This window comes from Oncorhynchus nerka, linkage group LG4 (assembly GCF_034236695.1).
Source record: "Oncorhynchus nerka isolate Pitt River linkage group LG4, Oner_Uvic_2.0, whole genome shotgun sequence".
NCBI lineage: Eukaryota > Metazoa > Chordata > Actinopteri > Salmoniformes > Salmonidae > Oncorhynchus > Oncorhynchus nerka.
Genome location: NC_088399.1, coordinates 58,655,647 through 58,672,286, shown reverse-complemented (window position 1 = coordinate 58,672,286; position 16,640 = coordinate 58,655,647). Strand labels below are relative to the sequence as shown.

The 16,640-nt window shown below is 41.4% G+C and overlaps 1 protein-coding gene across 2 annotated transcripts in view; it reads right to left on the bottom strand.

Moving 5' to 3' along the window:
• Nucleotides 1–3,532: 3,532 nt before the first annotated feature.
• The window catches only part of LOC115128273 (probable ATP-dependent RNA helicase ddx6), a 53,667-nt gene continuing 40,559 nt past the window's right edge, over nucleotides 3,533–16,640 (bottom strand). For both annotated transcript variants that reach the window (XM_029657966.2, XM_029657965.2), the window contains 4 exons: nucleotides 9,657–9,720; nucleotides 6,602–6,703; nucleotides 6,234–6,461; nucleotides 3,533–5,904 (listed from right to left, as the gene is read on the bottom strand). In XM_029657966.2, the coding sequence (XP_029513826.2) occupies nucleotides 6,247–6,461; nucleotides 6,602–6,703; nucleotides 9,657–9,720 (381 nt within the window). In that variant the 3' untranslated portion in view covers nucleotides 3,533–5,904; nucleotides 6,234–6,246. The remainder of the gene's footprint in view (nucleotides 5,905–6,233; nucleotides 6,462–6,601; nucleotides 6,704–9,656; nucleotides 9,721–16,640) is intronic.

Sequence of the window (16,640 nt, the reverse complement as noted above, 5' to 3'; positions counted from 1 at the left end):
GGCTAGCTCTTACTCGTGGTTTTAAGGACATGATTACCTTTTCCAAACATCTTGGAGTTAACCACAAGTGAACCTTCCCTCCCCCATTTGTACTCATTCATTCACACAGTCACATCTTGACTCAATGGCCAAGAGCACGCACACACAGATCCACACAGGATTAAACAGTGACATACACTCAGTGGCCAGTTTATTAGGTACACTACACCGCTCACGAAAATGGCTAGCTCCTACAGACAACGTGGCCGTGGCTTGCTAAATATAGGCAATGTAGCATATACAGGCATCGACGCATTCAGTTCCTGGTCAACTGAACGTTAGAATGGGCAAAATGAGTGACCTAAGCATCTGAGCGTGTTATGATCGTCAGTGTCAAGCGCGCCAGTTCCAGTATTTAAAAAAAAAATGTCCGGCTTCCTTTTCATGCAAGACAGTGTCTAGGGTTTACCAAGAATGGTGTGAGAAATAAAACACATGCAGCCAGGGACAGTCCTGTTGGTAAAAACAGCTCGTTGATGAGAGGTCATGGTGAATGGCAAGAATCATGCAAGCTAACAGGCAGGCCACAAACAGGCAAATAACGGCGCAGTACAACAGTGGTGAGCAGAACGGCATCTCTGAAAGCACAACTTGTGGATTCTTGTCATGGATGGGCTATTGCAGCAGACGACCACACCGGGTTCCAAACCTATCAGCTAAAAACAACAAGTGGCTCCAGTGAGCACGCGATCACCCACACTGGACAATTAAGGAGTGGACAAACATCGCCTGGTCCGACGAATCCCGGTTCCTGTTGCGTCATACTGAAGTCGGGATTTGGCGTAAGCAATTCCATGGCCACATCCTGCCTGGTGTCAACGGTACAGGCTGATGGTGGTGTAATGGTTTGCTGAATGTTTTCCTGGCACACATTAGGTCCCTTGATAGGAATTGAGCAATGTTTCCATGCCCCAAATAATTCTGGAGGCAAAGGGGGGTCTGACCAGGTACTAGATGGGTGTACCTAATAAACTGAGTATACAGACATTTACCCACTGACATAGACTGAATATTCCATCTCTACACTCTTAACATTGCCTGTTTTCTAATCCCCTTTGTGACCACTGATCGGAAAGAACAGTATGTGAAAGGAATTTGAAAAACTCTGCCTTGGGCTAGTTTGGGGTTTACACTATATGGCTAGTGTTGACCTATTCTGTCTTTGCACAGTATGGGTCACAAAGTAGACCAGAAAACAGGCTATGGACAACAGCCATACAAGTATTAAGACATTGTATGTCACTCACAGACAAACAAGCACACAGAAACATTCACAATTGCATACAGAAATTCACATTTCAGCCAATTGAAGACCCAACCAAACAATTGTACAGAACAGCCATTCATATACAGACACACAGGCAATCACATTCATACCAACAAACAAATGAGACGGGACACTAACTTACTCTTAAAACACACCAACCAACCATGGTACGACGCACGTGCACACACACACACACACACACGCAAAGCACACAAAATGCCATGACGTGACATTACACTTTTTTGGTTTCGGTTCAATATAAATCCTGAAAGTCAGTATTTAAAATCAAGCAAAATAAAAAAAATCTAATATTCAAAACTACCTCCACCATGAAGCAAATTCATATTTTTTGTTTGTTATTGTAAACAAATTGTGTAAACAACGAATTATTTACAAACCAATTTCCTCAAAATGATACCAACCACCTCGTAAAAAGATTGACCTAGATAACCAGTATGACTGCTCGGATAGCATTCTCTCCAGTACTTAAAATAAGCAAACTAATGGTCAAAATATAATACTTTTTTGTACTTTGGGAAAAAAATGACAAATGTGTTTGAGTTTCAGATCTGTTGCAAACCATATTGGTTGGTCCACTGTTGTGCTGGAGATCTTAAGTACCAGAGAGAAGAAAAGATTCAAGATGACTCGCAAACTCACACAAACCCAGTGCCATAAAACCCTGCTCTGCCCCCCTCCCTGATTAGCAAGCGTTGTCAAAAATAATTTCAAAGAGAAGCAAAAAAAAAAACACATATTTTCCTCTGCTTTCATCATCAGCTAAACATTTGTAGCAGGACCAAAAAAAAGATTACAGCTGCCAGTTTGAAGATGCTACAATTCACTTTCAAATATAATTCTGATGTGAGCCAACCCACCCCACACACAACAAAACTGTATGCCCCCCCCCCTCCAAAAAAAAACTCAGGGTGTTCCCAACCTAATGAATAGCAGAGATAACAAATGGGAGTTCTGCCAAGTTCTCTGCTCTGTATGTATCATATCAAAATACCCGCCCTTCTTTCTTGGAGCCAGGCTGAGGAACATCACCCAAGAGCTCTGAGGTTTTTAAAATAAAAGCTTGGTTTCTTGTTACCTAGTTTTTAGTCTAAATATACTATATTTTGTGCCAATGTGCTGCATGTACCATTTGGCTGCACAGTACATATTGGCAATTAATACATTCACAACACTTTGGAGATGACATTTTTACATTTGAGTCATTTAGATTGATTCAAATTAGACCCTAAACCGAAGGACATACCCACAAAACTGTACCAACATTAAATGTCTGCCTCTAAAAAACATATTATATGAGGGACCCTCACATTGAGGAAGAAAAAGCAGGTCTTAAAAATATGTTGAACCATGTTGTTTTGTACAAAGAAAACGTCAAGATTGCCTCAATTCAGGCTAATGTTAGAGGGCCTTTTTACTGAATAATGTGTTTGTTTCCTTGTGTTTGTATTTCATGTAATGTGTAATAAATGTGTATATAGATATTTATAGTGTAATTGTTGTTTATTGAGGTGTTCATGCAGGGCTCATATGTGAAAGAGACAGTGGTAAAAAAAAAAAGATCCCATGCTGATCGTAATCTCCAACAACACCTTGTGCGTCTTTCAGAAATTGGATGCATATGACTGAATAGATTGTAAATTCTACCTGTTCTTTCCATAGCTGCAGACATATGGGCCTATTTCCTATATAGTGCACTACTTTATGGGGCCTGGTCAAAAGTAGTGCACTACATTATGGGTCCTGGTCAAAAGTAGTGCACTACTTTATGGGGCCTGATCAAAAGTAGTGCACTACTTTACGGGTCCTGGTCAAAAGTAGTGCACTACTTTATGGGTCCTGGTCAAAAGTAGTGCACTACTTTATGGGTCCTGGTCAAAAGTAGTGCACTTTATAGGGGATAGGGTGATATTTTGACCCATAATCACATCACCACCGCAACATAAGTATGAAAGCTCAGAAAATAGTTTTACTAGTAAAATGCTGCACAAGCGCAGTAATTGGATGCTACTGTGTTTTCATGAACTGCTCCTATACTGGTCTGAGATCGTTTATATATATTTTTGTCCGGTGCTATATTATATTATGATTGTAGGTTACCATCCACAGTTTTTACAATGGGCCCAGTCTTATCTTCTTTAAGTAGTCTTATATCATATTTATATCTTATTCACATGATTGATTATTCATAGTGACAGTCACGTTGCGTCTAAGTAAAAGCTGCCCTTTTTTATTGCAAAGTTTACATTAAATGTACTTTGGCATTCTAGATGATGTCAGTCAGAGTTTGAGCCTTGATTATTGAGCATCTAGAACATGAACAAGATTCCCTAGAAGGACAGTGCACAACGAACATTCTACTTGCATATATCTGAATCAACCAATGTTACAATTCAGCTTAATTGTGTTTGTATTCCGTCTGTTGTGTGAGAGAAAGACAGATGGATGAACTGATAAGAGAGCACGTGGGAGAGTAATTAAGGCACTTGAGTGGCAAAAGGCATGTGAATGTAAGCGGGCAAGATGGCTAGTGTGAACGAGCCAATATAAAAGAGTCCATCTTGTCTCTACAATGGAGGAAGACCGGTTTAAATGTGTGAACGCGTTTGGGCCTTGTGTCCCTGGCAACCGCTTTGGTCCCGCCCACAAAGGGTAAAGAAAAAGGAATCTCTTGTTGAAATGCATTCATTTTAGTGTTAAATGGCTAAAAGTGTTTTTATTTTCATATAATAATGAATTATATCTATAACTGAGTTGATGTCTGATGTGTGGGCCTCTATGTTGAATAAAAAACAAAACAAACGTTGACCAATAATTTCAAGCTACGTATCAAAGCTAGTGAAATACTAGTAATTCAATACAACTGTATGAATGAAGGTGTGGTGTACCACTGTAAAAATATACGTTTGGTGGTTTTCTATCTAGTGTGAGTGGGAACACTACCACAGGCATTTGCATCTCCGTAATTTGAGATAAACAAAAAATTTATTTTGTCTCGTGACATGCATGTCATGTATACCTAGGTAACTCTAGCTACAGTAGCCTGAGGCAAGGCACAAGCAGTGTTACTTTTAATCAGCAGAAATATTGTTGAAAAAAAAAAAACATTACTTTGTGTGCAATTCTAAGACCTGAGCCAGCTAGTTGTCATCGGTTTCAAATCAGGTTTGAATAACCTACCGTAAACATTTATTTTACGGTCGGGACTGACTGCACCTCTGAAAGTGTACATGACTCAAGCTCCTCGTTTTGAACATGACCACTTTTAAGCAACCTAAAGCCATCAATCTATGTAGCTATTTTCCAATACAGGCATTATTTTGATAACCCAGCTAACTATATACACTGAGTGTACAAAACATTAGGAACACCTGCTCTTTCCATGACAGACTGACCAGGTAAATCCAGGTGAGAGCTACTGTATGATCCCTTATTGGATGTCACCTTCAATCAGTGTAGATGAAGGGGAGGAGACAGGTTAAAGAAGGATTTTTAAGCTTTGAGACAATTGATACATGAATTGTGTATGTGTGCCATTCAGAGGGCGAATGAGCAAGACAAAATATTTACGTGCCTTTGAACGGGTTATGGTAGTAGGTGCCAGGCGCACCGGTTTGAGTGTGTGAAGAACTGCAATGCTGCCGGGTTTGTCTCACTCAACAGTTTCCCGTGTGTATCAAGGATGGTCCAGCACCCAAAGGACCTACCAGCCAACTTGACACAACTGTAGGAAGCATTGGAGTCAACATGGGCCAGAATACCTGTGTAACGCTTTCGAAACCCGACGAATTGAGGCTGTTCTGAGGGCAAAATTGGGCGCAACGCAATATTAGGAAGGTGTTGCTAATGGTTTGTACGCTCAGTGTATGTAGTACAGAAGATAAGTTATTCAAGTCGAAGTTGGATATTAGTAGTGCTGTAGCAAAGGATTTATTATCCAACCATTTGTGAATTTATTAATAAGTTTAAAACCTACAAATATAGTATCTTAATTATAATCTAAAAATGCATGTAAGTGAATGAGCTTTCCAACATTCTGATGCTTTCTTTACCCTTAGTGGTCATTGCTACGGTTAACAATAGGCCTCATGTCTTTGATGACACAAACCTGTCCTCCTCCAAAGCTGGCCATAAAAGTGGACATATTCAGCTGGAAACAGTACAACTTGATCAATATTTTGCATGGTTCTTACTTTTTTTAAGACAATGTTCCTCACCTATCGCTGAAGTTTTTCAGCTGATATGTTACCTTGCAATACCAGGATACAATCCAAAAAACATTAGCCTACATGTCTTAAGCCAAAAAAGGATTGATTGATCTCATTCAGTGTACATTGGGCAAGCTACCTTTGGTGCAAAACAACATGGTTAAACCATTTTAAATTTTAAAAAATGCAGGCAGCTCTTAATGAAATAACAAGGGGGAATAAGAACAGAATATACAAATCAGCAAAAAGTCAACTCGACCTTAACGTCCATGTGCCAGGTTTTGAAGGTTGAGAAAAGAGAAGTTGAAGAGGTGCCTGAAGCCTGTGTGCAAGAGCTGAATGTTGTGCAAAAGCTGGGCATGTCCTATTGTCCTGGATGGAAGATAAAGTGGCAAGGATTAAAAAGATGGGTCTCACACTTCATGCACATCACAAGATGGGTTCCCAATTTGATATATCCCTTATCCCCTTGTGTAGATCCACAATTACTTGATAGATGTAAGCAATATGGTAATGAGCCATATTGCCTTCTAAGGAATTTACCAAATTGTTTACGACCCTTTCAGATCTAAGTTAGGGTCGACCTAAAATATTAGGCATTCTCACTGGCATGTCCGACTGACAGGTATAATATGCCCATATAAGCAATAAAGCACTGGGTCCATCTCATCTTCGGAGGAATGTCAGAGTGAATGACTCACCAGTTGAGGGGTTCTAGGGCTCCTCCTGTTGGCAGCCTGTCTCCTTCAGCTCCTCCTCCACCTCGCAGTCTAGGTTGGCAGTGTGGAACTCGGCCACGTACAGGTTCTTGTCGATAATGCCAGGGATGGGCTTGATGTCGGTGACCAGCTGGTCCTCGATGGACTTCAGGTTGAAGCGGTCCTCAGAGGTGATCAGGTTGATGGCCAGGCCCAGGTGACCAAACCTCCCTGAGAGAGACAATACCACAGAGGGATGGAATGGACATGTTGCCAGGATGCAAAACAGAGCATTCAGATATTAAAAGTTGATAAAAAGCATTGACATAATACCACAAGAAGCACATAAACAACACAAGAAAGTTCTATACCTGATCTTCCAATGCGATGCAGGTATGTCTCGGCGTTCTTGGGGAAGTCGAAGTTGATGACGACATTGACGGCTTGGATGTCAATACCTCTGGTGAACAGATCTGTTTCAAACAGTAAAATCAACTGTACTACATACCCAAGTAAAATATGATAGTACCAGACAAAATATACAGAAACAATTCATATGGACACGCAGTGCTTTACATAAAGACGTGTCATTGGTAGCACTGGTGCTCCCAACTTATAAAAGTTTAAGAGCACAACATAACATTTAGGAGCACCAGAGCATCCACTGAACCCCCCCATTGAATGAACTGCTGCCATTTAATAATGGAACACTAGTGACTTTAATAATGTTTACTGTTATGCAGGTGAGTGAGGACCCAAAAGCGATTTAACAGAAACAGAGTCTTTTAATGTCCAAACAGGGAAAACATAAATCCTCAATCTTTACAGGAGATGTCCAAACAGGGAAAACATAAATCCTCTATCTTTACAGGAGAGTCCCCCTTCTAGTAGTAGAGGAGAATAGCAGGGCTAGCGGCAACAGACTGCTGGTCCCTCCGGGTAGGCGCGGGCCGTAGAGGACAGAGACACCTGCTCACACGCAGCATCTGATGAAGAGGCAGATTACGACAGGACGGGACAAGGGCAAAGCAAACAAGAATCCGACAAGGACAGAAGCAGAAACAGAGAGAGAAATAGAGACTTAATCAGAGGGCAAAAGAGGGGACAGGTGTGAGAGAGTAAACGAGGTCGTTAGGAGAATGAGGAACAGCTGGGAGCAGGAACGGAACGATAGAGAGAGAGAGAGATAGAGAGAGAGAAAGTAACCTAATACGACCAGCAGGGGGAAACGAAGAGAAGAGAAAGCACAGGGACAAGACATAACATGACAATACATGACATTTACATCCTGCTTTACTCATTTCATATGTATATACTGTATTCTATTTTAGTCAATGCCACTCAGACATTGGTCGTCCTAATATACATGTTTTTCTTCATTCCATTCTTTTACTTTTAGATTTGTGTATACTGTTGTGAATTGGTAGATACTACTGCACTGTTTGGAGCTAGGAACACAAGCATTTAGTTAGATACTACTGCACTGTTTGGAGCTAGGAACACAAGCAATTAGTTAGATACTACTGTACTGTTGGAGCTAGGAACACAAGCATTTAGTTAGATACTACTGCACTGTTGGAGCTAGGAACACAAGCATTTAGTTAGAGACTACTGTACTGTTGGAGCTAGAAGCACAAACATTTAGTTAGATACTACTGCTCTGTTGGAGCTATGGACATAAGCATTTAGTTAGATACCAATGCACTGTTGGAACTAGAAGCACAAGCATTTAGTTAGATATTACGGCACTGTCAGAGCTAGAAGCACAAGCATTTAGTTAGATACTACTGCACTGTTGGAACTAGGAACACAAGCATTTAGTTAGATACTACTGTACTGATGGAGCTAGGAGCACATGCATTTAGTTAGATACTACTGTACTGATGGCGCTAGGAACACAAGCATTTAGTTAGATACTACTGTACTGATGGAGCTAGGAACACAAGCATTTAGTTAGATACTACTGTACTGATGGAACTAGGAACACAAGCATTTAGTTAGATACTACTGTACTGATGGAGCTAGGAATATAAGCATTTAGTTAGATACTACTGTATTGATGGAGCTAGGAACACAAGCATTTAGTTAGATACTACTGTACTGTTGGAGCTAGGAACACAAGCATTTAGTTAGATACAACTGTACTGATGGAGCTAGGAGCACAAGCATTTAGTTAGATACTAATGTACTGTTGGAGCTAGGAACACAAGCATTTTGCTACACCCACAATAACATCTGCTAAATATGTGTATGTGACCAATAAAATGTGATTTGATTTGTGACCCAAACATATGGTATATATTTAAATGTCGACTTTTACTAATTTGAGCTTTTCATACTTTTCATATTGAAATCAAGAAGAAGAAAAATAAGGAGAAATAAACATGTTTACCGTGCAATGTCACACGCATCCCTATCAATGAAGACTAGGTTTGGCCAAATTTTATTGCAGATTTTCTAAAATTGAAGCTGGTTCTGTAGGTATTCTAAGGATGATTATCAGGTTGCATAAACATGATTAGTGCATTCCCCTCACAATTTTGGCCTTCAAATTTGTTTTCTAAACTAAATAAAGAGAATAGGTTGCTGCTGCTGTCTGGGAGGCAGGCTGGGGAGAGAAACAGGGTTGCTTGAGCCTACTGCCTGAGGTTCAGAGAAACAGCCATGTCTAATTCTGTAGCCTACTAGAAACCAGATATTTTAATATTTATAATACTCAAAATTGAGCCGAATATGACTGTTACCAATTATCACTCGTTTTGAGAAATAGCGCTCGCACACGAGATGCACATCTTGTCACTTAGCAATAGAAACTTTCTCCAATTGAAAAATAATCCTTTTCAATATAATTATTATTTGTGCTTGAAAGAATTTACCATGTTAAATTTGACTGCACAATTGTATTTGTTCCAAGTTAACAAACCCGCAAATATGTGGGCTAAGAAAAGAGGAGATATTGCACATTTCAAGTCTTACGCAACTTTTTTTCCTTCAAAAACCACGGCCTCCGAGGACCGGACCAAAAGCATAATTGGAGTTGAGGAGGGGGGGGGTTCAATCATAAAATAAGATATCACTGTGTGGTGTAGGTTTAAAGCCATAGAAAGCCAGTAGCTGCCTGCGCTTTACGTGTATAAATCATTTCCAATCAATCAAACTCATCAAGGTATAATATTGAAGGGGCACATAACCCGCAAGTTATGTGCCTGGGTACGACCATGAAACTAATGAATATGTGATTGCTTTTTCTCTAGGGCACTCAGAATCAACGGTAGAGCGAAGTCTAATCTTTACAAAAATTATTTGGTGGACTTTTCTTTCTTGGCGCACTGGTGCTCCCAAATTAATATTCCAGGTCGCACATATAATATTTAGAAGCACATTCGAACCAAAATGGTTACACTTTAGAACCCTGTGGACACGTACCGGTGCAGACAAGATTTCTGCAGAGTCCATTTCTGAAGTCGTGGAACACACGATTTCTGTACTCCTGTGAGGATTAAAAGAACACTGCATGAGAGCACTGAACACACAACCTCAGAAAAGCATCTCTTCTCATGGCTCCCATACATTGACTAGCACAAACTCATGTATTTTTTAATTTAAAAAAAGTATTTCACCTTTATTTAACCAGGTAGGCTAGTTGAGAACAAGTTCTTATTTACAACTGCGACCTGGCCTAGATAAAGCATAGCAGTGTGAATAGACAGCAACACAGAGTTACACATGGAGTAAACAATAAACAAGTCAATAACACAGTAGGAAAAAAAAGAAAAAAAGGAGTCTATATACATTGTGTGCAAAAGGCATGAGGAGGTAGGCGAATAGTTACAATTTTAGCAGATTAACACTGGTGTGATAAATGATCAGATGGTCATGTGCAGGTAGAGATACTGGTGTGCAAAAGAGCAGAAAAGTAAATAAATAAAAACAGTATGGGGATGAGATAGGTAAATTGGGTGGGCTATTTACCGATGGACTATGTACAGCTGCAGCAATCGGTTAGCTGCTCAGATAGCAGGTGTTTAAAGTTGGTGAGGGAGATAAAAGTCTCCAACTTCAACGATTTTTGCAATTCGTTCCAGTCACAGGCAGCAGAGAACTGGAAGGAAAGGCAGCCAAATGAGGTGTTTGCTTTAGGGATGATCAGTGAGATACACCTGCTGGAGCGCGTGCTACGGGTGGGTGTTGCCATCTTGACCAGTGAACTGAGATAAGGCGGAGCTTTACCTAGCATGGACTTGTAGATGACCTGGAGCCAGTGGGTCTGGCGACGAATATGTAGCGAGGGCCAGCCGACGAGAGCATACAGGTCGCAGTGGTATAAGGTGCTTTAGTAACAAAGCGGATGGCACTGTGATAAACTGCATCCAGTTTGCTGAGTAGAGTATTGGAAGCCATTTTGTAGATGACATCGCCGAAGTCGAGGATCGGTAGGTTAGTCAGTTTTACTAGGGTAAGTTTGGCGGCGTGAGTGAAGGAATAGAAAGCTGACTCTAGATTTGATTTTGGATTGGAGATGTTTGATATGAGCCTGGAAGGAGAGTTTACAGTCTAGCCAGACACCTAGGTACTTATAGATGTCCACATATTCTAGGTCGGAACCATCCAGGGTGGTGATGCTAGTCGGGTGTGCGGGTGCAGGCAGCGAATGGTTGAAAAGCATGCATTTGGTTTTACTAGCGTTTAAGAGCAGTTGGAGGCCACGGAAGGAGTGTTGTATGGCGTTGAAGCTCGTTTGGAGGTTAGATAGCACAGTGTCCAAGGAAGGGCCAGAAGTATACAGAATGGTGTCGTCTGCGTAGAGGTGGATCAGGGAATCGCCCGCAGCAAGAGCATCATCATTGATATATACAGAGAAAAGAGTCGGCCCGAGAATTGAACCCTGTGGCACCCCCATAGAGACTGCCAGAGGATCGGACGACATGCCCTCCGATTTGACACACTGAACTCTGTCTGCAAAGTAGTTGGTGAACCAGGCAAGGCAGTCATTAGAAAAACCGAGGCTACTGAGTCTGCCGATAAGAATATGGTGATTGACAGAGTTGAAAGCCTTGGCCAGGTCGATGAAGACGGCTGCACAGTACTGTCTTTTATCGATGGCGGTTATGATATCGTTTAGTACCTTGAGCGTGGCTGAGGTGCACCCGTGACCGGCTCGGAAACCAGATTGCACAGCGGAGAAGGTACGGTGGGATTTGAGATGGTCAGTGATCTGTTTGTTGACTTGCCTTTGAAGACCTTAGATAGGCAGGGAAGGATGGATATAGGTCTGTAACAGTTTGGGTTCAGGGTGTCTCCCCCTTTGAAGAGGGGGATGACCGTGGCAGCTTTCCAGTTCTTGGGGATCTCAGACGATATGAAAGAGAGGTTGAACAGGCTGGTAATAGGGGTTGCGACAATGGCGGCGGATAGTTTCAGAAATAGAGGGTCCAGATTGTCAAGCCCAGCTGATTTGTACGGGTCAAGGTTTTGCAGCTCTTTCAGAACATCTGCTATCTGGATTTGGGTAAGGGAGAAGCTGGGGAGGCTTGGGCGAGTAGCTGCGGGGGGCGTGGAGCTGTTGGCCGAGGTTGGAGTAGCCAGGAGGAAGGCATGGCCAGCCGTTGAGAAATGCTTGTTGAAGTTTTTGATTATCATGGATTTATCGGTCTCAGTGCAGTGGGCAGCTGGGAGGAGGTGCTCTTGTTCTCCATGGACTTTACAGTGTCCCAGAACTTTTTGGAGTTAGAGCTACAGGATGCAAATTTCTGCTTGAAAAAGCTGGCCTTTGCTTTCCTGACTGACTGCGTGTATTGGTTCCTGACTTCCCTGAACAGTTGCATATCGCGGGGACTATTCGATGCTATTGCAGTCCGCCACAGAATGTTTTTGTGCTGGTCGAGGGCAGTCAGGTCTGGAGTGAACCAGGGGCTATATCTGTTCTTAGTTCTGCATTTTTTGAACGGAACATGCTTATCTAAGATGGTGAGGAAGTTACTTTTGAAGAATGACCAGGCATCCTCAACTGACGGGATGAGCTCAATGTCCTTCCAGGATACCCGGGCCAGGTCGATTAGAAAGGCCTGCATCTGTAATGTGTCTATGGTCAGTGGCGTTAGCCACTATATCCAATCGGTAGCAGCGGTGATCCGGTGCCAAGGTCCAGAGTTTACAGCAAGGATCCGGTGGAGTTTTGGGCTCTAGCCGTGTATGAGTTGGGTTCGGGTGAACAGCTGAGTAGGCCAGGAGGTGGGCCTCAGGGATAGCTTCGGTACTGGGTGCCACGGTGAGTGAAAGCTAGCTAGTGGTCCAGGGATTACGGCAGGAATCCGGCGTTGTTGTGGAGAGACAGTCCGATATTGGTAGACTAGCGAGTATTATCCAGGCTAAAAACAGGGCTGGTATCTGTGCAGAAGGTAAAAGCCGCTAGCAGTGCCTAACAATGACTAAATAGCTTGTAGCTAATTAGCTAGTTAGCTTCTGGAGATTCTTGAATGTGTTCTAAAATTGAAAATAATAGCGATTCCGTATCACATTGGGTGAGGCAGGTTACCGGAAGGTATAATCAAATAAAAAATTGAAAAGAGATTGAAAACAAATTGAAATATATATACAAAAAATACGAAAAATACAAAAGTACACGAGAGGTAAAAATAGAAACGAGTAGAGGGCCTAGAGAGCTGCCCTGTGGTACACCACACTTTACATGTTTGACATGAGAAAAGCTTCCATTAAATAAATAATTAAGCCAATTTGTGTGTCACTGATTCATCACTTAGGCTAAGGTTCTTGTGGATTAAGATATTTGCGAAGTTCAGAATGAGACTGATATGAGGAAATGATTGATTGATAACTGGTATATCGATATATTCTTGAGTTAATTCGGGAAACTGTAACTCATTAAATAAACTTTTCCCATGATGCCCCAAATTACTAATGAATTAGTTGCATGATTAATTTAATTGAGTAATAATTAAACGTAGGAGGTAATTAAGTACCAAAAAAAGAGGAGAAAAAGATAAAACCTACTATTCATAAATTAATTGATCAGTAATCACAAGAAAAAAATGTGTTTTGTGTGTGTGTGCATGTGTGTGAGAGATAGGCTATACGGGGGATATTACTGAGCAGTTCGTTTCATCAGGCTGACCCCCAGTCTGTCCGTAGAGCTACGAGACAGGACTGTGTCGAGGCACAGATCTTGGGAAGAATACCAAAATATTTATTCGGGCATTGAAGGTCCCCAAGAACACAGTGACCTCCATTATTCTTAAATGGAAGAAGTTTGGAACCACTAATACCCTTCCTAGAACTGGCTACCCGGCCAAACTGAGCAATCAGGGGAGAAAGCCCTTGCTCAGTGAGGTGACCAAGAACCCCATGGCCAATCTGATAGCGCTACAGAGTACCTCTGTGGAGATGGGAACCTTCCAGAAGGACAACCATGTTTGCAGCACTCCACCAATCAGGCCAGACAGAAGCATCACGTCTGGAAGAAACCTGGCACCATCCCTACGGTGAAGCATGGTGGTGGCAGCACCATGCTGTGGGGATGTTTTTCAGCGGCAGGGACTGGTAGACTAGTCAGGTTCGAGGGAAAGATGAACGGAGCAAAGTACAGAGAGATCCTTGATGAAAACCTGCTCCAGAGCGAGCGCTCAGGACCTCAGACTAGGGCGAAGGTTCACCTTCCAACAGAACAATGACCCCAAGCACACAGCCAAGTCAACGCAGCAGTGGCTTCGGGACAAGTCTCTAAATGCCCTTGAGTGGCCCAGCCAGAGCCGGACTTGAACCCGATCTAACATCTGTGGAGAAACCTGAAAATAGCTGTGCACCGACACTCCCCATCCAACCTGACAGAGTTTGAGGGGATCTGCAGAGAAGAATGGGAGGAACTCCCCAAATACAGGTGTGCCAAACTTGTAGCGTCATACCCAAGAAGAGGCTGTAAACACTGCCAAAGGTGCTTCAACAAAGTACTGAGTAAACGGTCTGAAAACTTATGTAAATGCTATATTTCATTTTTTTTTTTTTTGGCAAACATTTCTAAAACCTGTTTTTGATTTGTCATTATGAGGTATTGTGTGTGGATTGATGGGGGAAAAAAATATTTAATAAATTTTAGAATAAGGCAGTAACATAACAAAATGTGCAAAAAGTCAAGGGGTCTGAATACTTTCCGGATACACTGTAGATTGGGGATAACAAAAGTCCAATTATCGAACGCTGTGGCATGTCACAGAATATCTTGGCCCTGGTAGATGCACAGCTGTTTGCATAAACAAATGGTTCTCTATCATAAACATAATTTTATAACCAATTATATGTATTATCACGAAAACCATAGTATTGCAATCTAGAAAGTAATATTTCATGATCAACCTTGTCAAACACTTTGGATACATCTAAAAAGATGCCAAGAAAGTATTCATTGTTGTTTAGGGCAGTAAATATTTTCTCCCCAAGAAGCAAAAGAGCCATATCTGTGGAGTAGTTTTTACCAAAACCATTTTGTAGCTCATATAGAATACAGTATTGATTTAAATGTTTCAATATTCTCATAGACACATTTTTACAAGGATTCTGTAAAAAACATGGTAGTACAGATATTGGCCAATCATTTGTAAAATATCAAATATTGTCACGGCCGTTGAATGAAGAAGACCAAGGTGCAGCGTTGTGAGCGTACATATTCTTTTTATTAGAAAAGACGCTGAACAAAACAATAAACACTACAAAACAAACCGTGAAGCTAAAGGCTATGTGCCCTATACAAAGTCAACCTCCCACAAAGACAGGTGGAAAAAGGGCTACCTAAGTATGGTTCTCAGAGACAACGATAGACAGCTATCCCTGATTGAGAACCCTACCCAGCCAAAACATAGAAACACAAATAATAGAACACAGAATTCCCACCCAAAATCACACCCTGACCAAACCAAATAGAGACACAAAAAGGATCTCGAAGGTCAGGGCGTGACAAATATTTAGAAACAATACGAGTTTGCGAAGCTCAGTAATTGAGGAAGACACTGACTTCACCAAAAAGGCCCCAATCTCATCATGCTGCTGATCTTAAAGCGCTCACACTTAATTTAGTTTAAAATTCTACATCTACTGCTACTAATCAATACCATCTGTTCATTTCCAGCGGCCAAAGAGAAGTGGAAAATTGGAAAGTGGTCAGAAATGTCAGTATAAAGTATACCTGTATTAGCAACATTATTTAAATAATTAGTAAAAATATGATCAATAAGGGTGGCAGACGAACTGGTCAGTCTGTGGTCTTATAGATGAGGGGATACAGATGTACTGGTCAGTCTGTGGTCTTATAGATGAGGGGATACAGATAGATGGAGTATAAAGTATTCAACAAGTCAGGTGAACTGGTCAGTCTGTGGTCTTATAGATGAGGAGATACAGATATATGGAGTATAAAGTATTGAACAGGTCAGATGTACTGGTCAGTCTGTGGTCTTACAGATGAGGGGACACAGATAGATGGAGTATAAAGTATTCAACAAGTCAGATGAACTGGTCAGTCTGTGGTCTTATAGATGAGGGGATACAGATGAACTGGTCAGTCTGTGGTCTTATAGATGAGGAGATACAGATGAACTGGTCAGTCTGTGGTCTTATAGATGAGGGGATACAGATGAAATGGTCAGTCTGGGGTCTTATAGATGAGTGGATACAGATGAACTGGTCAGTCTGTGGTCTTATAGATGAGCGGATACAGATGAACTGGTTAGTCTGGGGTCTTATAGATGAGGGGATACAGATGAACTGGTCAGTCTGTGGTCTTATAGATGAGGGGATACAGATGAACTGGTCAGTCTGGGGTCTTATAGATGAGGGGATACAGATGAACTGGTCAGTCTGTGGTCTTATAGATGAGGGGACACAGATAGATGGGAGTATAAAGTATTCAACAAGTCAGGTGTCAGTGAGTGGTCTTATAGATCCAGTATAAATTATTCAACAAGTCAGGTGTAAGTGAGTGGTCTTATAGATCCAGTATAAAGTATTCAACAAGTCAGGTGTCAGTGAGTGGTTCTCTTCAATAAGTTTATGTTGTAATCATCCAATAGAAAACAAATTGTATCTTCATTATTAATCAAATCCAAGGTTGATGCAAGGACAAATGAAACTCCCAATATTGGAATCGGGTAGATGGATGCAATACCACTTTACCACTCAAAAATGACGTGGGTGGTGTAAGAATATTCTGAAGATAAATACACAAAATGGAAAGGATGAGAGGACTAAAGGTTAGGAGGACTAAAGGTCAAGAGAGTACTAACGATCAACAGGGAATTATCAATGGAATTAGTTGGTTTTCAGTTCAACATCTGTTTAGAATCTGTGTAGGAATGTCAGTCCTGGACTCATAGCTACATGTGCCACGTTTTCATTGGTCTGAAT